The sequence below is a fragment of the Panthera onca genome, chromosome B4, assembly GCF_046562875.1.
Source record: "Panthera onca isolate mPanOnc1 chromosome B4, mPanOnc1 haplotype 2, whole genome shotgun sequence".
NCBI classification, from domain to species: domain Eukaryota; kingdom Metazoa; phylum Chordata; class Mammalia; order Carnivora; family Felidae; genus Panthera; species Panthera onca.
Genome location: NC_138345.1, coordinates 100,776,777 through 100,803,085, shown reverse-complemented (window position 1 = coordinate 100,803,085; position 26,309 = coordinate 100,776,777). Strand labels below are relative to the sequence as shown.

General features: G+C 35.9%; 1 protein-coding gene across 5 annotated transcripts in view; it reads right to left on the bottom strand.

Moving 5' to 3' along the window:
• The window catches only part of NAV3 (neuron navigator 3), an 821,282-nt gene that overhangs the window by 329,221 nt on the left and 465,752 nt on the right, over nt 1–26,309 (bottom strand). For 4 of the 5 annotated variants that reach the window (XM_060656893.3, XM_078449653.2, XM_078449655.2 and 1 more), the window contains exon 1: nt 24,701–25,359. The exons of the other annotated variant lie outside the window; for it this stretch is intronic. In XM_060656893.3, coding sequence (XP_060512876.2) covers nt 24,701–24,943 — 243 coding nt within the window. In that variant the 5' untranslated portion in view covers nt 24,944–25,359. Of the gene's footprint in view, nt 1–24,700; nt 25,360–26,309 lie in introns of those variants that run through there. 5 annotated transcript variants of the gene reach the window in all.

Below are 26,309 nucleotides of genomic sequence, written 5' to 3'. Positions count from 1 at the left end.
ATATTATTTTTATTAATTTACTTTTTGTTACATCAATTCAAAACTGTGACATTTTTCTACTAGACAATATTCCAAGAGAATATTTTTTAATTATTTATGGAGTTAAAAACTTTAATTGAAAGATTACAGTAAGCTGAAAATAAGCCCAATGTAGTCTTAATTCAAATAAATCTAAGCTTCCAAAGTGTATTTTTACACTTTAAAACAAAGGCAAAGAATCCTGTGTGAGAACAAAGCCCTCAAGGCTCAGAGGATGCCAACAGCCAACATTCAGAATTTATGAACAATTTATCAGTATTTCCTCCTAATTTTCACCCTGTCATTATCACCTCATAAAGTGGTATTTTCACTCAGATTTAAATAGCTACATGTTACAAGAACAAATAATAGGAAGAATCCTCTAGTAAATAGAAGACCAAAACCTGTAAGCCCTACCGTTTTCTGAAAGGTAAAAATAACTATATAGTGCTCCTTTCACTCCGCAGCACAGGTGCCAGAATAAATCGGATTTCTGAAAAAATTATATTGATATGAAATTAACAATATTCCAAAATTTATGGGAAAGAATTTTAATAATAAAACTTACGTGCAAATAAAGTTCATAGCATTATTATGGAAATCCAGTTCATATCTGTATGTTAGCATTTGCTGTATAATACACTATCAAAAATTTAGTGACTTCAACGATTTTTTTTTTTTTTTTTTTCATTTTTTAGCTCATGGTACCATGGGTTGACAATTTGGGCTATAATCATCTCAGATGTCATTCACTTGGTTTTGGCCAATCTCACACAGGTAACTCCAATATGCTGGTATGCTGGGTAGTGGATGATTTTGTCATATGTCTAGCATTAGCTAGCTGTCAGGTAGGGCCCTGGGTCATATGCCATTCATTAGCCAGTGGACTAGCCCAGGCTTACTCACATACAGTTCCCAAGAAAGGCAAGTGGAAAAGCTAAAGAATTTAGCTTGAAACCGAGGCTCAGAATTTCCAGTATCTCGTCAGTCAAGTACATTCCATTGCTCAAAGCAAATCCCAAGGCCAGCTCAGGTTCAAGACGCAGATAAAGAGACTCTGGTACCCTGCCTTGAAGGAGGGAGCTGCAAAGTACTGTAGAATGTCTTCTATCACAATGTCATTAAACAAACACTTTATGAGAAATTTTTAAAAAATAATGTAATATTTTTAGGAATATCACAGACTTACTAAGAACAGATTCTAGCAAATTAAACTTCCTTCCTTTTGTGACAGTGTTACAAAGCTGGTAGCCAAAGAAGCGACAAAGGCATAAATATTTTGATTTCAGCAAAAATTTTTGATGATGATATCATTTATTTTTAAACAAAAACATACTAAAATTCAGTCTATACAATATAAGAGTTGGATAATTTCAAAAATATTTAGATAATTATAATTAAAGAACGATGACTAATAGACCACTGTCTACATAAATATTTTTAGGGAACACTCAAAAGGATGTACTAATTAGTGTTTCTAAATAATAGATGCTTACACTTAAAAGAATTAGATGGCATCCCATTCAGTTTAAATATTATAAAATGTAGTAGAAATGGCTAGCACGATTGATAAGTAAACAAAGAGAACTTAGCATACTTGGATTTAAAATCCCATGTTATTATCCAAAGAAAAATGCTATGAATATTTTGGTGATTTAACTTTAATTATTTCAACATAGACAACACATACACGCACACAATTGGGTTACAGTGATCAGACAGCTTTATATGCTTTTTCATTTACCTTTATATTAAAAATATAGTCCTACATCATTAAATATTCTTGGAAAGCAAGGTTTCTAATGACAAGTAACTTTTGTGTGTCCATAAATTACCTGAAAATGTCAGGTCAGGTTGACAATAATCATAAGATCTAGGAGATTTTTTTTAAAATTCAATTTAGTATGTACAAATAGTATGAAACACTGCTGAAAAGATGCTAAAACTTCTTTAGGTTGAATCAACAGAAACAGGCTGGTTTCCCACACAGGAATCATGGTGTCTTTCTTGGTAAAAAATCCTGGGACTGGAGCTTTCTTTAACTTTTAATTTTAAATTTAAAGATGTCAATAACTAATTAGGCTCTTTCTACAGCAGAATGACCAGGATGGTAAAGAATCGATATAATGTATGGAATAATTAAAGGCTTTTGCCCCAAAAGGAGGAGAAAAAGTTGAGGCATGTTCATATTTCCACCACTCTGTAAAGCTATGAGCTGTAAAAAATGTGTCCTTTCACATGCCTGCTTCCCAAGTCAAAGGCTGCACTCTTCCAGACTTTTATTCACCTTTGTATTCCTGACACCTATAAAGTCTGGGATGCAATATGACTCATATAATACCTGTTGAATAAATAAGTAAACGAAAAAAATATGTTAGTGAAGGAGAACTAGTAAATGAAAATTACAGAGAGGCAGTTTTTACCTCAGTATAAGAAAAAATGTACTTCATGAGACACTAACCCCTCTTCATCAGAAGGATTCTGTCAAATTAACTGAAGGGGTCCTACATTAATATAAGAAATTTCACCAGATTACTTCACAAATTCAGAAATAATATGAGACAAAATAGAATGGACATTAATTTTTAGAAATATGGACAAGATAATCTCGATTCTATACCATGAATAATTCTGCATATTTTAGTAAATATATGTAAATACATAAAAGTAGCTATCAAATATACTATACATATTCAATTTTCTATCTCAAATGTTTTTTTTTTTTAAATGGAATAGCTTTGTGACCTTTGAATAGGCAGAATCTTAACAAGATGCAGAAAAATTGATACATAGGATTACATTAAGAACTTATGTCCTTCAAAAGAAAACATTCCTAGAGAGTGCAAAGGCAATCCACAAGGTGGGAAAAGATATTGACAAAATGTGTATCCAACAAAGGAGCCATATCCAGAAAATATGAAGAAATCTTACAGACCATTAAGGAAAAAGACTCATCACTCATTAGAAAAGTGAGGAAAAAAACCTAAACAGACACTTCACAAAATAGGATATCCAAATGGTCAATTAAATATATGAAAAGATGATCAATGCCATTAGACATCTGGAAAATGTAGATAAAAACTACAGTGAGGGGCACCTGGGTGGCTCAGTCAGTTAAGCGCCTGACTCTTGGTTTTGGCTCAGGTCATGATCTCATGGCTTCGTGACTTCGAGCCCACATCAGGCTCCAAGCTGACGGTGCAGAGCCTGCTTGGGATTCTCTCTCTCTCTCTCTCTCTCTCTCTCTCTCTCTCTCTCTCTGCTGCTCCCCACTTGCACTATCTCTGCCTCTTTCAAAATAAATAAATAAAATTTAAAAATTTATATATAGGGGCGCCTGGGTGGCTTGGTCGGTTAAGCGTCCGACTTCGGCTCAGGTCATGATCTCACGGTCCGTGAGTTCGAGCCCTGCGTCGGGCTCTGTGCTGACAGCTCAGAGCCTGGAGCCTGTTTCAGATTCTGTGTCTCCCTCTCTCTCTGCCCCTCCCCTGTTCATGCTCTGTCTCTCTCTGTCTCAAAAATAAATAAACGTTAAAAACATATATATATATATATATGTATATATATATATATATATATATATAAACATATATATATATATATATACATATATACATATATATATATATATATATATATATATATATATATATATATATAAACAACAATGAAATCCCACTACCCAGAAGATACTAAGAATTTGTGGTGTCATAGCCATAAGGATATCGAGTATGAGCAGAGATGTGGAACAATAAGTGGTAATGCAAGGTGGTAAGTAGTATCCATTAAAGTTGAGTATATGCATTGTCTATGACCTTGCAATTTCATTCCTAGGTATTTACCCAACAGACACTGTCTTATATGTTCACAAAAAGTCATGTGCAAGAATTTTCACAGCATTATTCACAAAGCCCAAACTACAAACCACCTAACTGGCTATATTAATGCCAGAATTAAAAAAATAAATTTGGCAGAAACTCACTCTCTGGAATAATATGAATCCATTAGCACAAACAATTCAAATCCAGATACAACAATGTGCAAACATATGCGAACATAATGATGGATAAAAGAAGTAAAACAGAATACATATTTCATAATTTTACTTGTATATAAAGGACAAAACAGGCAAAAATTAATATACACTGTTAGAAATTAGGATAGTGGTTTCCATCACTAGAACTCAAGGGATGAGGGGGCTCTGGGATGCTGGCAATGCCTGTTTCCTGTTCTGCACTAGTTGTACAGGTGTGTTCTGTTTCTGAAAATTCAACAACTATATATTTATGATATGCATACGTTTTTTTGGTTTGTGTTTACTGTGCTTCAAATTTATGTGTTTACTATGCTACAAATTTAAAAACAAAAGTTAGCAATGTTTTCTAACAAGCTACGTATTTTACCAAGTGCTTTCCATAAACTTACAGTGAATGATATTAGGCTATTATCCTTCTTAAATAGAATATAAAGTTTTAGGACAGTTATTCCATTTTGAAGATCAGTTAGTCTACTGCTAACCTGAATTACGTGATTACCCATACTTGGAAAAATCACCTCTTATTTCCTAAGAGTCGTTTCATTTATCCTCTAGCTCTGATTTCCCAGATGAAGTTTTCACTCAATTCCTGCTTCTACAGTAATAGTTCTTATTCCTCTATACAATCCACAGGAATTACATAAAAGGCAGTAGTAGCTGGGTCATTTGACTCCTGTCACTTGGCTCCTTTGTTCTTTGCTTTCCTTGTCGGTAACACATGCCTAATAGTACACAAAAAGCCTAAATGGAAATGCATTTAAAGTATCCCCAACAGTGTCTGGAGAGAATTATTTAATGAGTGATAGCCAGTATCAGTGGTGTTTCATGAGTTACATATAGATATTGAGACCACTATTAAAAAATGCTTTCAATATTCTACAATGCAAGTTGGGGAAAAATACAGTAAGTTGTGAATTTCACCATATCATGATGTATACGTCCCTATATTTATATAAAAGGGAATATATTTTTGAGACATAAAACAGCATATTCTTGTCCTTATTTATCTTTGTTTTTTAGCTGATCTTTCGTTCCTCCATCCATTGAAAGGATGACATTTATTGTTTCAAGAAGACACAATTTAGCTGCTAACAACAACAACAAAACTCATGGCTCAACTTTATATCAAATATTTTTAAGTTCATAGTGACAAAATAGCCTTGAAAGTCAGGCTTTTCAACAAATTTCTTTCAACAAGAAAAAGTGTTTTCCATATTGCAAAAGTGTAACCTTTACCTATCAAATGAAAAACCAGAACACAGAGTTGTATGATAAAACAAAACATAGAGGATGCAGGAGGTATTTTCAGAGAAGCTAACTATGAGGGTGAGATAAAGAAAAGTACAAATAGCAGGAAAGAAGACAAGAGATTCAGAAGGCGTATGTCTCATATAAAACAGCTTTAGAATCTGAGAAGGAATCTTATGTCTCCGTACCCGACAACTGAACTACCCCTGACTCCGTCCCATGACTATCGAACAAGAAAAATTCCCAGGTAGGATGAAGATCAGGGAGAAACCTAAGAGTACTTGTATCTTGTTTCCCATCTATAATGCAGTGTGCCCTTTGCCCTTTGTGAATAGCCACAGTAAAGGGAAAAATGGCAACAGGGCACGGTTAGGCAAGTGGAGCTGCAGAAAGCATTCCTGATATGTATGAATGCAGAAGTTTCTATGTATCCCAATGGGGTTAAGCAAAAGTGTAGCAGACTAGTGTACCCAAAGAGAGCTGACATGAAGACAGGTAGATAGAGAACTTGGGCAATGGTAGCCATCAATGGGTGTCCACACAGTACCCAAAGGCCAAGTCTTAACCAAGAGTAATACAGCATGCCCAGTGACCAGACATATGGGACTATCTCAGCACAGAACAGCAAGGATCCAGATGGTAGCAAGCAAACCAGAGTTTCTCTCTCACTCCAGCACCAATTGCCCTGAGGACATACAGACTTCCCTAAACATACTGCATCCATACATCCACAGATGACCTTTTATAAATAAGAAAAAAGATGAGAAACTTCATGAAGAAAGGAAAACAGCACTGACAAGAAGTTTGACCTTCAGATTACGACATATTTACTTTAATGAGGCTTTTTTACCACCCCCCCCCCAAAAAAAAGATCAAATTAGGTTTCTCCCATCCTTACCAATCTCCTTTTCTATCATCATCAGCAAGGATGGAGGTTTGAGAGCAAGAGATATGTTGGAGAAACTACTGAGTTATATTTTCTTGTATATCTAAGAAGTACTGTCTTAAAGCCCTTTAAGTAAAACATATAAATTATAATACACTTGGCTGAATTTACTACAGTACAATGGATTTGTGATTATTTAGAGGAAGATTCAGACCATACATCACCCTAGACAAGGAAAACTCTATTAACATCCATAAACCTACCCTGGCAATAGCACATGGACATTGTTACTGAATAAAGTGATCTCACCATCTATATTCTAACTGAAAAGGATATCAAAGAATGCCAAGATGCTTTTAGGTGTTGAAGCATGACTTGAACACATTCCATCTCCTTAGTGGTTCTTCAGCACAAAGCCATGGCTGGTTTGGTATTGAGACTATGAGTCTCGGATTTGATGTTAAAGTTACATTCGTTTTCCTAAACAGGTTTGTTAGAATAACCTAAGTAATAGTTATCAACAAATAGGACTCTCAGATCATGGCTTTTATATTCACTTTTTAAGATGAAGTTGGTTTAAGACAGTCCATTTCAATTTTTTGGGACTTAATTTTACCAATGGGCAAAAAAGAGATACTTGGATTAGGAGATCCTCTACTCTCCCTTCCACTATTAATATGTAATATTTCGTGAGGCAGATTTAGAGACATAGGAGACCACCATTGAATTAGTGTAGATTTGTTCAAGAAGGACTAGTATAATACACTGAGGCCAAAATTATAAATATTTTGGCCTTGAATCACTGAAATTGCAGAAATACACCAGGATAGAAGAGCCAAAATGTATATCCAAGCCATCATGAAAAAAATCTAGGATAGCTCTTTGTGAAATACAGACATGAGGTAAACCATGGGGTAGAAGAAAAAAATTACAAAAACCCCTGTCAATTTTTCCATTCAACAGTTATGTTTAAATTCTTACTGCATGCAGGGCATTGTACTAGATTCCACAAGTGGAACTGGGAAAACTGGACAGCTACATGCAAAATAATGAAACTGGACTACTTTCTTATACCATACACAAAAATAAACTCAAAATGGATTAAAGATCTAAATGTGAAACCTGAAACCACACAGGCAGTAATCTCTTTGACATCAGCCTTAGCAGCATTTCTCTAGGTATGTCTCCTCAGGCAAGGGGAACAAAAGCAAAAATAAGACTACTGGAACTACGCCAAAATAAAAAGCTCTTGCACAGTGAAGGAAACCATCAGGAAACAAAAAGGCAACCTAATGAATGGCAGAAGATATATGCAAATGATATATCTGATAAGTGGTTAATATCCAAAATATATAAAGAACTTACATAATTCAACACCAAAAAAAACCCCGAAAACCAAAAAACAATCTGATTAAAAAATGGGCAGAAGACCTGAATAGACATTTTCCCAAAGAGACATACAGATGGCCAACAGACATATGAACAGACGCTCAACATCACTAATTGTCAGGAAAATCCAAATCAAAAGCACAATAAGATATCACCTCATACTAGTAAGAATGGCTAGTATCAAAAAGACAAGAAATAACAAGTGTTGATGGGGATGTGGAGAAAAGGGAACACTCATAAATTGTTGGTAGGAATTCATAGTGGTGCAGCCACTATAGAAAACAGTACAGAGATTCCTCAAAAGATTTAAAAATAGAAAAACAATACAATCCAGTCATTCCATTAGTGGGTATTTACCCAAAGAAGACAAAACCACTAATTCAAAAAGATATCCCTCCCCACATGTTTACTGCATGATTATGTCCATTAGTCAAGAAGCAATCCAAGTGTCCACCAACAAATGAATGGATAAAAATTTATATAATGGAATATTACTCAGCCATAAGAATGAAATCTTGCCATTTGTGACAACATGTACAAACTTAGAAGTATCATGTAAAGTGAAATACATCATACAGAGAAAGACAAATGCCATACGATTTCACTTATATGTGCAATCTAGAAAACAAAACAAAGAAACCAACATAAAAAGCAGAAAGATATTCATAAATACGGAGAACAAATTGGTTGGTTGGAAGTGGGGACATGGGCAAAATGGGTGAAGGGGAGTGGGAGGTACAGGTTTTCAGTTATGGAATGACTAAGTCATGGGGATGAAAGGTACTGCGTAGAGAATAGAGTCCAGGGGCACCTGGGTGGCGCAGTCGGTTAAGCGTCCGACTTCAGCCAGGTCACGATCTCACGGTCCGTGAGTTCGAGCCCCGCGTCGGGCTCTGGGCTGATGGCTCGGAGCCTGGAGCCTGTTTCCGATTCTGTGTCTCCCTCTCTCTCTGCCCCTCCCCCGTTCATGCTCTGTCTCTCTCTGTCCCAAAAATAAAAAAAAAAATAAAAATAAACGTTGAGAATAGAGTCCATAGTATTGTAATAGAGTTGTATGGTGACAGATGGTGACTACGCTCATGAGCAGAGCATAATGTATAGACTTGTCTAATCACTATGTTATCCATTTGAAACTTCAATTACAAAAAATACATTGCTTTTGACATCTCAGTGGATGTCAACTTGAATCAAATAGGCCTTTCCTTACAGTAAAGGATTAAATGAGAACATTCATTTCTATCAGATTAGGGAGAACTTTGAAATTACCAAGACTGCAGCTGTGCTAGGAAAGACTAATTTCTCAACAGTATCTAGGAAGGACTGGTATCACTTTCGTAGCCACAAAACTCAAAGAAAATACTACTGTTATACAATCACTGAGAGGTTCAGAACCTATGATCTATAAACCTCAGCTAACTGGCAAACAGAGCACAATCTCTCTTTCGGAGCATATATCCAATTGAATGGAATCATGCTGGGAAGACTAATGTTTTTGGACCTTCTCAAGGAGATTTTTCTCTATTTACCTGGGTTCTGCCCTGTAAATTAAAGAGGCAATAGAATTGAAATCACCTACTGTTCCAGAACATATGAAAAATGTAGGACACATTTTGTTCCACAGATGATAAGGTAGGTACCTCTTTATCCTTTATGCCACTGCCAGGATAAACTGTTCCCAGTGTTTAGTAAATTATGGGCTGTATTAAAAATAGTATGAGCTCATTATTCCTTATTTGTAGTAGAGGACAAAGTTCCTGTGTGTCTCCAACTTGACTACTTCCAACAGAGAAATGGTTTTGATTTATTTGGACTAAAATATTTGGGAGTATAATGGAAGGAGGGTAAGAACTTCTTGCTGATTTTTCCCATTAAACATTCTTGGTCAAACCTGAGAAATTACTCCACAGGATGGATCTTATATTCATTCAGTAGCCTGAGTTTGCAGCAAGAAGCAAAATTCATCAGCTTAACTCAGAGCAGTCTCGTTATTTCAATATGGCTGTTTCTATTTATAAAGTTACACAACCCAATTGGTTCTTTCTTCCTCCCTGTCTGAGACACAGTTGACAAAAAAAAAAAAAAAAGTACACCACAAAAAACCACAGTCATTACATAATTGCACTGCCAGGAAACCCAAGCATTTTCTGGTGGAGAGTAAAAGACCCACACCTTGACTTATGTCTTACTCATCCTAAATTACATCTGCTCTTTGGGACACTTTCTCCTGGCTCAAGAATTTGCTCTGAAGTTTTACTACGTTCATTAGAAGACCGTTTTTGCTATTCTGACTATTCATGTTGTGGTTTTACAGATGTCCTGTAAATGAAAGCCTGCTGAACAGGAAGTACCCCGCTGCCAAGTCCTTTGGAGACTAGCAACACATCCACAAGAGGAGCCAGGTGGTAAGACATTTGAACAAAAGTTTTTCACAACCACATTTGAAAAGAAGAAAGCAAAAGACAAGGCAGGCATTGGCACTCACTCTAACTCTATGTTCAACTTAATGGCAGCTGCACTAAATGGATACGTTCATGCAAATCAACGTTGTGACAGGGTGGTGTATATAGGAACTTTCCTCTGGGAAGCAAAATAAGCTACAAAAGGAAAAGCATGAACATGAATAAAATGACAAAGATTTTCTTGCAACTTCTTAAGGTAGTAAATTTGATTTAAATTGAATTACTATTTTTCAAGGCTGGAAAGAAGAAAAGGATATGTCAGTGCTTGTGACATCCACACTCTACTGTGCATCTTTTCTCCTACTGCAAGCAGAATGAATTGTAGGTAAAGTCAGCACCTGGGTTACTCTGCCTGGAAAGACTTCTTTCCCTTTGAATTCTCCCCAGCATTCTCTTTCAGTTGCATTTTATCTTCTCCCTCCAAATTTGCTCAGCTAGATTCACACAGACCATACATAAGGGCTAAACAAAATGTGTTTCGTGCCTGAGGGAATTAATTTTCTGCCCGGGATAACTAGACAAAATGTGATGCAATTCCTCCCTTGATTTTAAAATGTTTTGTTATCTTGAAGGCAACTCTTCTTGTCCAATAAAAACAGAGAAGGAAAATGGGTGCCCTTAAAAAAACATATTTCTGAAACCTAAGATTCTCACACACACAAATGCTTCTGATAATTCTGGGTGTAGACAGATGCTCTCTTCCTTTTCAAGCTTCCCAAACATTCTGTCAATGGTCTATTGTTAAAGTGGGGACTTTCTTCCAGACCACATCCTGTCTGTCTTACAGAGGAGAAGTATGCTGCTGCAGAAAGATGAAAGTCCCGTTCTTTGTGGTGTAGAAAGAACTAAGTGCACATACCTCAAGGTATCACTCTATTCAACTCAGGACCCATAGGACTCATGTTGGAAATTACGTTGGAAATTCGTTTTACTGACAGCTCTAAGTCTTTCACACAAAATGGAAGAGAGGACATTCGGTATTGTCAACATGAGTTAAAATTGTATGGATAAGGGGCACCTGGGTGGCTCAGTGAGTTAAGCATCCTGCTCTTGATTTAGGCGCAGGTAACGATTCCAGGGTCCTGTATTGAGCTGGGATGCTGGCAATGCCTGTTTCCTGTTCTGCACTGCTTGCACAGGTGTGTTCTGTTTCTGAAAATTCATGAGCTATACATTTATGATATGTATATCTTTTGGTTCGTGTTTATTATGCTTCACCACAAACTTAAAAATAAAAGTTAAAAATGTTTTCCAACAAGCCAAATATTTTACTAAATGCATTCCACAAACTTACAGTGAATGATATTATGCTATTATGATTCTTAAATATAATAGAAAGTTTTAAGGCTCAGGGCTCCACACTGAGCATGGAGAGTGCTTGGGATTCTCTCTCGGTCTCTCTCTCTGGCCCTCCCCTTATCATGCTTTCCCTCTCTCTCAAAGTAAATAAATAAACATTTTTTAAATATATTGTATGGATAAGGAAGGAACAGATGTAAACATTTGAACCTCATAAAAAAAAATCACTATTCTTTGAAAAGCAGAACTTCCATAGAAATTACTTCTAATCTGAATAATTGCTGTTAAACAAAAGATAGATTGTTCTGTCTGAATAGAAAACTGACAATGTCTGATGATAAATTCTTAATTAAATGAGGCAATATCTTAAAATTGACTAATATAAAATATATTTTCGTCTACAAAATTAAAATTCATAATTAATTCAAAAAAAAAGAGAATAATGGGACACCTGGGTGGCTCCGTTGGTTAAGCGTCCGACTTTGGCTCAGGTCATGATCTCACAGTCTGTGAGTTCGAGCCCCACATGAGGCCCTGTCTGACAGCTCAGAGCCTGGAGCCTGCTTCGGATTCTGTATCTCCCTCTCTCTCTCTGCCCCTCCCCTGCTCATGCTCTGTCTCTCTCTGTCTCAAAAATAAATAAAAACGTTAAAACAATTTTTTTAAAAAACAGAATAAAACAAACAACAACCAAAAAAAAAAAAAAAAAAGAAAAAAAAAAAAAAGAAAATCTGATCCAGAATGAAAGTGACTAATCATCCCAGTTTGTTCTGGGCTGCAATATTCCCAGAACAAGAGACTTGCAATGCTAAAATCAGGACAGTCTTATGAAAACCATTAAAATTGGTCATCCTAAGTGAATTTAATTGAAAATTTTATTTTAATGGTTTTGTATAGAAGGTAGGGATAAATACAGAAAACAATAACTAAAATCTGTAATAAATATGTTGAGATAATTGTTACCTAAATTACATAAGAATGTCTCCATAGCTATCCATAGGAAACATTTCTTTGTTCACCCAGAAACAAAGATGTGACTCTGCTGAGCAAATATTAGCTCATGCTTTGGGCACTGACTAAAACATCACTTGCTTAACCTTTATGTATCAGCAACTCAAAAGCTAAGATCCAAATGCACAGATGACTTCCAGCAATGATACAACACATCACAGCACAAATTTTATACACCCTCCTCTTCTGTATCATTATCCTTTTCTATTTTTTTCTTCTTGTAATCCCATTTTATTTGCATATGTTTCAAAATCTTTTATGTTACATACATTTTTAAATTCTAGTAAATCCTTTTTCAAACAAGGCAGGATCTAAGTCAGTGGTTCTAAACTGGGGGCAATTTTTTCTCCCGGGAAAGTCAATGTCTAGAGACATTGTCACAATTGTCACAACTGGAAGGGACAAATCTATCCTAAATAAAACAGACATACTCTAAATGTATAATAAAAGTAATGATTATTGAAAATTGGAATTATAATCAATTGATATTTCTAGGTAATGTTAATTAAAAATTTAATGTTGCCATAAAAAGAATGAATATATATTTCTAAAAGAGTCCTGGTTGTTGCAAGTATATTTCCCATAAAGCCTATCACGCTAAAATAAGCTCATTTTATACACACACACACACACACACACACACACACACACACACTTTGCCTTCTGCATGACAAGTATGCAATAAATAGGTAATGATGGACAATAAATAGTTGATTGGATGAATGACTAACAAACACAAGAAAAGCCACCTAGAATCCATGAGGTATACCTAGAAGTAGCCATTGAGGGATTTACATTTGTGAAATAGCAGGCTGGTTTTAGAATACAATGGGTCTAGCCTGAATCAGAGGGAAAAAACAGAGAGAACATATTGTTGGAGATGATAAACCTTGTGCTCAATGGAAGAAAGCAACTCACAAGTGTGAATATCAAAAAGTCAACCACAGGAAGGAAGAAACAGCTATAAAAAGCAGATGGTTTAGAGACAAAGGAAATGTGAAATACAATCCAAAAAAATATATGGGTCAAAATAACAACATGAAAGGTTCTGACAAAAATATCACTGTGTAGAAATTCAATAAATTTTCCAAAAAAGAAAGCACAGAAAATTATATTAAAAATGAGAGCATTCAGGGGCAATGAGGAGAAATACACAACCTGTGTATTTCTTAGAGTCTAAAAAAGGAGCAATTTCAATTGATTGTCAACCAGAAACAGAAAACTGAGTAGAGATAGTCCCATATGCAACACTAAATCTAAAGACCGATTAAGTAATTTAGAAATTTATCTTTCATTTGAAAAGAGGTTGTTACAGGTACTGCTTCTTATATTTGCTCACCCTGGTCCGAAAGGATCAGTGAGTTGCTTCTTTCAAGGCTGGTAGTGGGTTTGTCAATGACCCATCCACACATTCCCACAAGGTCCACTTTGGAACCAATTTGCAATGTGCTGACCAAAGCTACATCCTATCTCTAGGCCAAGACAGCAGATCTTCCCTCAGACAACTATGCCGCCACCCACTGGACCATATCTAGAAGTCAGCAAATGCCTCCCTCCTGCTGTGATGCCTGACTCCATTTGGATTCTTTCAAGGTCACTTCTAGAATTCACATCCTACACTGCCTTAGTTTTTCTGGTTTCCAGCACTGATAGAGAGCTTCCAGAACCAGCAAAAGAAGAATGCTAAAAACTGAGTGGTAAGGCAAATAGAAACAAGGGCACAGAACCAATGTAGAGTTGCTTTCCAGATCTGAGTTTGAAACAGCAGATTAGAAAAGGAAAACTTGAAGGCGGTTCACAAAATTGTAAGGTAAGGAACAGTCAGAGGAGTCATGAGAACACAGGGAGATTTGTATTTATTTTTTTAATTTTTTAACATTTATTTATTTTTGAGAGACAGAGAGAGACAGAGTGCAAGCTGGGGAGGGGCAGAGAGAGAGGGAGACACAGAATCTGAAGCAGGTTGCAGGATTCGAACCCACAAACCATGAGATCATGACCTGAGCCGAAGTCAGATGATTAATTGCCTGAGCCACCCAGGCGCCCCCACAGTGAGCTTGTTATATGATACTTCTATCTAGATGTGCCTGGTCTATTTTTTTTTAAGCTGAGTTAACTACAAGATTTTCCTTCTGTACACCTAGTAACCTGAGTGTAATGACGGTCTTCCAGTTACTCAATGTGCCCTGGACAGCTTGACAATGTGGAAGATAACTGAGTAGAGGTGACATGTGAAATTTCTAAGTCTCTTAAGCAATCTTCTATTTTCTCTCTTTCACTGACGGCTGGCTACAAGTGGGATGATGGAACCAAAAGTTGGAAGGAATCTGCTTTCCTGAATTATCAGATGCATGTGTCAGCAAACGTTTCCTGTAAAGGGCTAGATAGTATATATTTTAGTCTTTGCAGGCCATACAGTCTCTGTTGTAACCATTCAACTCTGCTGTTATAGCACAAAAGCAACCATAGGCCACACACAAACCAATGGCATGGCTGTGTTCCAATAAAACTTGACGTAATAAACTTGGGTGCCAGCCCAGATGTGACCTATGCACCACAGTTCCTCAAGCCCCCACTATATGTAACAGCTAAATGAATGAAAAGTAAATTCCTACTGTGTTGAGCCACTAAGACCTTGAGCTCATGTGTTAGAGCAGTTAGAATTACTTTAACTAACACGATGCTATGTTGATGGTTTATAAAATGTAACACATTTCATGATGGAAAATTGTGAACCTGCCCCCCTCAGGTTTTCAGTTTTACAAAAGAATTCTTTACAACATCGAAATATAGAGAAAAGTAATGATTTGTTGTTTTGTTTTTCTTTTATGGAGACTACATCATGTTATTTTATTGGGAAAATGGTAAATGTTTGACATTGCTGTCTCATCTGGTGACTTTATCTGCAGGCAGAATTGCGACACTTTTTAACAAATCATTCCATTTACTGGGAACAGTGGGGAATTCCTGCCATGTATCCAGTTAATGAACTCTCCCACAGATATTGAATTTCCCTATTGGCCCGAATGACTAGAAATCCAAAGAAAAGCACATTTTAAAGCCAAAATGGAGCAACGGTGGGTGCTGGGGGGAAAGGAAGAATTAAGAGTGAAACTTGTGAAAGATTAATTCATTACTACTGGCAAGGATCCATAGTTTTCTTTCTTTTTTTCACCCCATATGTGACTCAATATCCACAAAGAGAGAAAAGAATAGCATTGGTTTTTAACTCTAATTTATGAATTTTAATCAGAGAGAAATAGAGAGGGAGACTGACATAGGACTCAAATACACCTACATTGGAATTCCTGCTACACTTTAGCACCAATCTGAACTCAGTTCCCATATACTTTCAATCATAGTAATAATAAACTGTGTAGAGGATGTGCATGTAGTAGGTACTCAAAAAGTATTAGTGCTTATCATTAGTTTTAACTGTTACTTGCTGCCAAGCTCACAAATTATCATGTCCAAGTACACTGTAAATTTTTGTTTGAAAAAATGCATTTATCCTTCAAGCCTTAAACTTTTGTGAATTGGTGATAATTAATAAATGAATCCAAACATCGATAGCTTCCTTTACTAGACTTGCCCCTCTTCCAATGCTCTAAGCTCTGTATTTTAGTCAAGATTTTGCTCTAAACGCACTCGTCTCCTCTTCTGTATTTTTGAACTTCTCTCCCTTTAACTGAATCTTCCCAAGTTTCATTTCATCATTATCTTTCTAAAATACAGACTTACTCATTTCATGTTGACACCCTCCTCCCATCTGCTAAAAAGTAAGTTCAAACAGCTTACTGGAACCTAATGGCCATCTTCCTCATGCCTCAACTCAACCTCATCTCTCTTACTTGCATCCTGCATTCTAGGATTGGTGAATAATCTGTAGTGTTCTAAACACAGCACAATATTATACACCTTTGTAAATGCTAGTCTACCTAAAATGTTCTTTTTTACAAATATATTTGGCTAAACAAACTGACTCAGCAAAATATGCCTGACACATTATTTTCCCTGTGCATGGACAATTAATCACTGCCTCTTTTGTTCTACTACCAATTCTTAACATCATGAATTTTTGTGTGAAACTGCTAGATATTTTTATAAGACTATATCATAGGTAATGAATGTTCACCACCAACTACATATTGGGTTCTCTGTTGGAATATAGTTTATATGCAATGTCTCATTTATTCTTCAAAATGATTTTATGAAGCAGTTTATCCTCATTTTATAAATGAAGAAACTAAGACTTCAGTATTAATTGACTCACCAAGGTCCCTGAGCTAGTAAATATTGGAATGTTCCAAAGAGAGAATTGTGCTTAGCATATGTCAAGTGCTGCAAACAAGATGAAAACAAGAGCTAAAATGTTAACATACATATATACATACAAAAGAAATATTAACCAAGAAGAGAGGTCTTTCAAAACCTGTTGGTAACCTCTAGGAAAACAGAAGGGGAGTCAGAAACCAGGAAAGCTTGGCATTGAATACAAACTACCCTTTCAAGAAATATATTTGCAAAGTTGAAAAAAAAGGAGTGACCATCTGCAACAGATTGAAGGAAATAATACTAATATTAAAAAATAGTAGAGACCTGAAACCATACAACTCCTAGAAGAAAACATAGGCAGTCATCTCTTTGACATTGGCCTTAGCAACACTTCTCCAGTATGTCTCCTCAAGCGAGGGGAACAAAAGCAAAACTAAAACTATTGGGACTACACCAAAATAAAAAGCTTTTGCACAGTGAAGGAAACCATCAATGAAACAAAAAGGAAAACTAATGAATGGCAAAAGATATATGCAAATGATAAACCCAATAAGGGGTTAATATCCAAAATATATAAAGAACTTATACAACTCAACACCATTAAAACATAGGCAGAAGACCCAAATAGACATTTTCCCAAAGAGACATACAGATGGATGGCCAACAGATACATGATCAAAAGGACAAGAAATAACAAGTGTTGGTGAGGATGTGAAAGGGAACCCTCATGCACTATTGGTGAGAATGCAAATTGGTGCAACCACTGTGGAAAACAGTACAGGGTTTCCTCAAAAAAATAATAAAATAGGGGCGCCTGGGTGGATCAGTCGGTTGGGCGTCCGACTTTGAATCAGGTCATGATCTCGCGATCCGTGAGTTCGAGCCCCGCGATGGGCTCTGTGCTGACAGCTCAGAGCCTGGAGCCTGTTTCAGATTCTGTGTCTCCCTCTCTCTCTGACCTTCCCCCATTCATGCTCTGTCTCTCTCTGTCTCAAAAATGAATAAACGTTAAAAAAAATGTAAAAAAAAATAAAATAAAATACAAAGACAATATGATCAAGTAATTCCATTAGTGGGTATTTACCCAAAGAAAGCACTAATTCGAAAAGATAGATGCACCCCTGTATTTATTGTAGCATTATTTTATAATAGTGAAGATATGGAAGTAATCCAAGTGCCCATCGACAGTAAATGGATAAAAAGGATGGGGTGTGTGTTTATGTGTATATGTGTGTGTATATACACAGATATATATATATATATATATATAGATATATATATATATATCTATATATATATATAGATAGATAGATATATACACACACACACACACACACACACACACATATATAATGTATATAATGGAATATTACTCATCCATAAGAAAGAATGGGATCTTGCCATTTGTAACATGAATGGACCTAGAGGGTATCATGCTAAGTGAAATAGGTCAGACAGAGAAAGACAAATACCATATGATTTCACTTATACGTGGAATCTAGAAAACAAAACAAATAAGCAAATAAACAAAAAGGAGAAACAGATGCATAAATACAGGTGGTTGCTAGAGGGAAGGTCAAAACAGGTGAAGGGAACTAGAAGGTACAGGCTTCCATTCATGAAATGAACAAGTCATAGGGATGAAAGATACAGCATAGGGAATATTTTAATGATATCATAATAGCACTGTATGGTGACAGATGACAGCTACACTTGTGGTGAGCATAACATAAAGTATAGAGTTGTTGAAACACTGTGTTGTACATCTGAAATTAATGTAATGTGTCAATCACACTACAGTATTAAACAATGGCAAAAAAGTGACCACATGAGTATTTTTGGAAGCTGACTGTAAAATACTGTTTCCTCAACTGAGTTTGATTTTGTGCCTCTCTCTGGAAACATTTCACAATGTCTGGACACATTTTTGTTGTAACAACTGAAGAATGGTACTGGTATGTAATCACTAATAGCATGGATGCTACTAAATAATCTATAATAGTAAGAATGACCCCCACAACAAAAAATTATCAGGTCCAAAATGTGCCAAGTTTGAAAAATCCTGGTCCAAAGGATCCATTGGAGAGGAAGATATTGAAAAAAATAAGAGAAAAGAGATAATGGATAGGACAAAATTGGTAAGAAGGAGAAAGGAAATAGATAAACATGTTACCTTTAAGAAATATTTATCAAGAAATATTAACTTCATTTTAGAGGATACAGAGATTAAAGTTCAGACAGTTTAAATGACTTATCCTTTCAGGATATCCTGCTATCCTTTCAGGATCTAGCAGAAGTTTCATTCAAATCTTTGAGCACCCAATGTGATGTTCTTTTAACTATGCCACCTTATACATTAAGTTCAAGATTGAGGATAATTCTTGGAGATGTGATAGCATGCAGCCATGAAGCAATTTTGCTTAAAAATTAATGAAATGTCTATTGATTTTATATTTCTACTACAACATACTTAGGGCCTTTATTTATATTAAAGAAGAGAAACATGTCTATAGTCCTATAAACATTTAAGTAACTCAGAAGGACATGTTCCGCAAATTGGCATCAAATATATATTCAATATTGACACCTGAAGAACAATGAAAAAAAATTGTATGATATTTTTAATAACACTTAATCACTTTTAATTTACCCAAGAATATTTAGTATTTTTGTAGTTTAAAGCATGAGATATAATTCTTTAAAGACTGTAAAGCACAAACTAAAATAACAGACAAGAGTATCAAATTGCTACATTTCTACGAATGGTTACTCAAGAGAAATAAATGTACAATATTGAAAAGCTTAGCATTTTTCCAGTAGAGAAAATGTTAAAATTCAAGGATCATTACAACATTCTGCATACCATTGCTACCACAAAGGCAAAAACAATTAAAACGACCATCAACAGTTTAACTGTGAAACTTGGAACATGAGCCATAACTAGAAAAAGAAACAACCATGTTTCTTGAAGTACAAATAAGTAAATGTGCAAGCACAGCAGAAAGAGGCAAGGAAGGCGGAATCATCTAGGGAGCGGAGGGCTGACCTGTGCAGCTGTAGGCCTGGCGAGCTCTGGAAGTGCTACCATGTGAGCCAGCCAACAGGAGTGTCGACAGTCCTCAGCAATCAGGCATCTTCTCCAAGAAGGAAACAGCTGGAGGCCAGAGCCAGATTCGACTCTATTGACATCTGCTGCTATAATCCTATCATGGGCTTTCTTATATTTATTTCTGTTATTGGAGCAATTTGGTAGAGACCATGTGTCAATTTAATTGTCTTCTCCTGATAATTCTAGGCACTTGGGCACACCAATGATGTATTTGCAATTCACTAGCAGTGTTAACCAAATATTTAAAACAAACCTTACTCATCTATATAGAAATCAAGTCAATCAATAGCCCTTCTTTTATCCCCCTGACACAGCAAAATCTTCACTGTGGCAGTGTTAGTAGTTAAGAGTGATGTCTTCTGGAAGCACACAGCCTTGGTTTGAATCCCTCTTCTACCACACTCTAGCACTGAGATATTGGTAAGTAATATAACTTCTCTCTGCCTCAGTTTCTTTATCTATGATATGAAAATGTCAATAGTGCTTATATCATAAGGCTATTGTGACGACTAACAGGATACTCCATAAAGTGCTTGGCCCACTACCAGGCATATAACAAACCTCTGTAAACATTAATTAATATTAGTCCTTCTCTGTAATGATTTATCTTAAGTATCATTGCCAGCGTAATTCTGTCCCATTCTTACGTAAGAGCCTTCCCCAACGTCTACTAATGAAGTCTGCCTCCATGTATAATTTGACCAGAACCTGCTCCTCTCCATAAACAGTCTCCTCAAGTTATAAAGGTTTATTCACTGGGCATTCTGTGCAAACATCTTCTCCAACAAATGCTTTTTGCTCCATATATCTGGGTCCTCTCTGCCCATTAAATATCAAATACTTGATGAAGTCTTTGCTAAATGCTCCATCCAAATTGGATTTCTTTCATCCCTTAAATATGACAAACATTGCCCTCATTAGCAGCAATATTCATATAATATATTTACTTGTCTATATTGCTCTTCATGTTTTTTTTTTAAAATTCAATGTAAGGCCTTAAGTATCTTCTGTTTTTAAACCATTAGTGCTAGCACTCTATGAATGAAATGTTAAGAATTGTCTACCTTAATTGTCCTTAAAAATGTCCACACTAACATGGACATAAAGGCAACTACTCTTTTTAGAATTTCCTTTAGATCTCTCCAACTGGATGTAAACTTTCCTTCCCTTTAACCTCCTCAACAATTTGTTTACTCTTTTCTTTGACTTTTGAACAGACTCAAGAATGGGTGAGATTTGGCAGGTAGGGCATATCTAGAAAAACTACTGCAATTACATCATGAAGAGAGAGCGTAATGCAACAGACAAATGAAATAAAATAAAAAGTAAAAAATAAAACCTTTGTAGAAACAAACCTAGATTCAAATTCTGGATCTTGGTACTAGTTAATCATCTGATCTTATGAATGTCTCCCACTGAGTTTATTTCTCTGTAAATGTGGATAATATATAAGCCTTCTCTGAAATGTCATGAGGGGGAAAAAAAAGAAATTTCCCATAAAGCACAAAGTAGGTGTTCAAAAAATTAATTTTGATAGTAATGTAAAGAATCTTGAGTTTGCATAGGTAATTCAAGAGGGAAAAGGTAAGTGAGCCCAGAACTAGAAAGAAACTGAAATGAGAGGAAAAATGAGAGGTAAATGAGAGGTAAAAGAGAGGTGGCAGACCAAGGGGGAAGGAGGCTGAAGGAAGTGGTAGGTATGGCCAGGGGACTTTGAAGAACAAGTATGTGTCTAATCCTTAATTACATGTGATGTGCTAAGCTGTGACAAAAATAGAATCCCCTTTCTCAGCTTTAATCTCTAGATTCTTAAGTAAAATTTCCAAAGCAAAGTGACTCTCTTCCTTATTTGGATGAATGCCCAGGAAGAATGGAAAAACCAATCCATATGAAGAGAGGCACTGGAAAATTCAAAGACGTAAAGAAAGCAGAACAAGAGACATCTAGAGAAAACATAAGTCCTTGAGATATGGTGATGGAGTTTCCAAATTTATGTGGCACGGAATCTGGAACTAATGTTATTTATTTGGTAAAGGATAGTGAGACTAAGCATTCTGAACAACTGGGGACACCCAGGAAGGAGACATCTGGAAAATAGTAGCTAGATGGAACTACAATAGAAGAAGAAGAGGTGTCAACAATTGGAGAATGGAATGCCTGAATGAAAGAATTCTAAGACACCAGAAGTGACAAATTTACCAAGCAGTAAGCAGGATGGTGAATGTGTTGTATGTATGTAGTGGAGAGCTACAAGAAGAGGGGAGATCACTATGGAATTATTGCAATAATCAACAGGAAATGTAACAAGGGCCAGTAAATGAGACTGTGTATAAAGGAATAAACCCAAGCTCTAATATGGAGATAAACCCCCCAATTTCTAGCAAGTTATAGAATGTATATTGCCAGATATTAGATTAGGAATTCAAGATCAAGTAACTGGAATAGTGGTATTTACACTAATCAGTAACAAGAATAGGAGAAGGGAGTGCTGGATTGAAGACACATTTCTGACAGGCACATATAGATTTGTTTCCTCTAACCATACCATAAGGTTATCTGGTGCAAGGACTAGCAAAGTGCACCACATAAATGTTTCTTAACGATAGCCATCTACTGTGGGTACCATACAGGGTCTCCTTTTCCTTAGAAATAGAACCCGTAATTTTTAGCTGGGCACATGGCTACCTAGAATAAACACTACATTTTTCAGTCTCCACTGCAGCTAGATAAGGCCTGGGAATGGTACACAGGCCAACTGGATGTGGAAGAATCCGTAATGAAACAGTAGGTGTCCTTCTAATTGAACAAAACTCAAATTATCCACCCAAGACTGAGAGATAGATGCCACAAACTGGTGATGGTGGGCAAAAGACAGAGATGGATTCCCTGACAATTGCCATGAAGCCACTTTATCAGTTATGGACTGCTTACTTCCAAGTATTCTTTACATGAAAAAGAAATAAACTACTATGTTGTTTATCCTATTGTTATGTTTTCTACTCTTTGCAGTCAGATCTAATTATCTCTAATACAACGTCCTTGATCATTTTTGCTCTTTTCTTCAGTTCTATTTTTTCAAGGTTTATAAAATTCTTTAAATATACTTTTTTGTAACGTTGAGAAATATTCTGAAATGCTGACAAGTCATTCTTTAAATTTGTTTGAAAAAGTTTTTAATCTGATAAGTAGCATGTTAAAAAACATCCCATAAATACAACACTGCTTACCACAGAGGCTTATTGGAATATCAGATATGTGATTGATATGTGTGTTAGCCAAAGAGGTCAACCAAACTGGATTGAAAACAGTACTTATGGTACATAAGTCTTAGGCCAGGGGCATTTAGCAAAGTGGAAGTTTGACGAAACCTGCAGATGATAGCCATGGTCAGCAAAGAAAAAGGGCCTACCTATTCTTTCCATCTAATCCAGAGGAGTCGTTGTGGGTACACAGAACATTAGAACAGGCTTATAGGGTATTTGCTTTTAATTATCTGCATAAAGGTACATATTTTTAGTCTTTTGTTGATAACTTATACTTCTCTACTTTTACCCTGAATTGCTTATATTGGACTAAGAACTATAAGCCTACAATCAATTATTTTTTAACTGATTTTTCTTGTGTGACTTTCTAATGTTTTCTTAAAACACAGAAGGAATAACATAACTTGAGAGCTACAAATACTTTAAAAATCATTCACTCTAAACCCTATATTTTATAGAGTAAATGATACAAAGAGACTAATGAATTTAACTAAATCTTTCTCAGAAGAATTATTCATTCATTGATTCATCCATTAATGTATTAATCCATTCAAATACTATTGAATTTTAGGCAGAAAGCACTAGGCAGAGGGAGCTGTAGCATAGCATAAATAGGGCCTTGCCATCTACATATTTTCACAGTGGGAATGGAAATAAATTATCCAGATAATTAAAACACAATGTAAATAAATGTGCCTTAAGGATTACTACAGGCAAAGAATCACAAGAGAGGAAAGGAGGGTAAGGGGTAGCTAGCAAAGACTTTAGGGAAAAAGTTGCATTTGGCTTTTCCTTAGAGGATTTGAACAGGTGGACGTTTCAGGCAAACGGGATGGCTTTCTTTTTAACTTGTAGATTTTATTTCAATATAAAGTTAGTTTTTTCTGAAGTCATTTGAAAATTACATTTGGGTAGGAAAGTAAAATCAAAGCATTTCCTAAACCAGAGGTGAGAATGCTGACTTTGATTAACGCTGCATTAAAAAGTGATGTTTATCAAGGTACAAATGAATCCCCCTAAAGTTCAGCAACTGAAAGACCCTGTTACCCCTCAGCATCTGGAGAAAACATGCAGGATGGCTTACACACCAAGCGCTAGGAGCCACTGCTCCCAAAATATCATAAATTAAATGACTGAAAAAGATGTTAGTAATAAGTAAAACAGTAAGGTTTCAATTTACAAGTGAAAAATCCAGACAAATTTACAGTATCAAGGAAAACAATATTTCATTTTTTCATATTGCAATGAATTAAGCATTCTAAGATACATACTTTCAAGCAGAAAGTGTTTAAACTGCAAATGACATTGAGAAAAAAGTCATGGCATCTATATGGATTTTTACAGATAAATCCTTCTTTTATACTATAATATGCATGAAAAATAGGTCCCTCTTTTCTCATATTTGTGATTGGTTATGGTTATTAGAAATGAAGAAAAAAGATATCTAGGACTAACTAGGGGCTTTATCAAGAAGTACTCAGTGATAACAAACATGCATTTTCAGAGAAATTTGTTCATGACTTTTCTACAACTGTAAGTTATCAATACACTTTTACATATGCTAAATATTTAGCTGTTCAGTCATGCAAACTACTTACTTTCTTACTCCGGATTTCCTCTACCACTCCCCATTTCACAACAGGCTTTATATCCCACCTAAAAGGAAATTTGCATTCAAAAGTCTGCAAGTAACCTTCAGCCACTAACCTTACTGTCTTCTGTCTCCTTAGCTTTCTCTTGGAGGGGTTTCTTCTCTCCAAATTCACAGGTTGCTTTTAATGTGAGCTGACAAGAAAGCATTGAGCTCTCCGGTTCAGTAAGTTCCAAAGGTCTTGAAGAATAGGGCTGTGACCCAGTAGTGCCAAGATTTGGTATCAGAAGAGCAGTATGAGCAGGCTTTGACCCAACAGCTGGCTGTCTCAGTTTTGAGGCAACCCCAAGTACAGGCATGGCTTCTATAAAAGTATCTTCTTGCTGCCAAAGAAAATGCTTCTAACCTCAGTCTGGTAGACTCCAACTTTAGTATTTCCAGAACAAATACTTTAAACAAAACTAGCAGTCATCATGATTTAAAAAAAAAAAAAAAAAACCTAATAATATAACTTCCAGGAAGAGGCAAAACTTCCCTTCATCTTCAGTTAAGTATCTTTCTTTCTTGCTGGCTTGAATTCTCATATTCTCTCATCTCTCTCTCAACCTCTCTCTCTCTCTCTCTTTCTCTCTCTCTCTGTTCAGTGAGTCAGTGTCTATGTAATATTAAATACTCCTTTGGGGAGTAAACTTTTCTTGAAGGTAACTGCTACAAAGCTCCTTCTCTAGGATTAAAGAGCTCCTGCTTTTTTTCCCTCCTACCACGGCAGTCTGAGTCTGAGCACTGAGAATAAAGAAGTGGAGAGAAACAAAAGGAAACGTCCTCAGTCCAACTGTCAAGGCAGCCAAAAGACCACAATAGTGGAAGGACAGGAGTCCTTCCTGACTTCAGAAATAACCAGCCTATCTTCTCTTTTTAAAGAAAATCATATTTCCCCCAGTTTAAAAAAAAGAATGAACACGATTAATGGCCAAAACAAACAGCTGTTGGAAGAACTTTTAGCCCGGAAACAATCTCAGCAATGAAGCTGTTTGTCTGATTTCCAGCTATTTTTCACTACTGACAGCCATGAACCACGGTGCTCATTCTGTTTTATCCCATGAAATCAAGTTAAATTCATGCAATAGTGCAACTTGCCAAAGCTGTTAAATCAGCAGACTATACCTGCCTAGGTTATGAAAACACAGTAAATATGGACAGCAATCATATTTGCTATCAGTAATCATTGTTTCTAAATTTAACACCAATAGTGATAAAAAAAAAAATTCACTGCTATTCCATGTAGGTGGAACGTAACTACAGAGCAGTTACTGGACCAAGTACTTTATGTATTACCACATTTAGCCAATGAAATGACTCAAGAACACACACTTGTCTTCTCCACTACATAGAAAGGATAACCAAGACTCAGATTCTCTTAAATAACCTGACCAAAGTCATAGAATTAGGAACTGGAAGAGCCTTTACTACTTAGAGTAACTTCAAAAAACATCATAGAAACAACTTAAAATAATGCTGTTATTCGAGCTCTTCAGGTCCAAACTAAAATCCTAAGGTAATAAATACCCAAATATATATTCTGTGGCTACGAATAATGCTGCTTCTCTCCATAAAATTATTTTACTATGGTTAGATTATGTTCCATTTCTGGAAAAAAAAAACATGTCAGGAACTATAACAAAAGCAAGGGGTACATTTTTAAAAAAACATCTGTCATGAATGCAT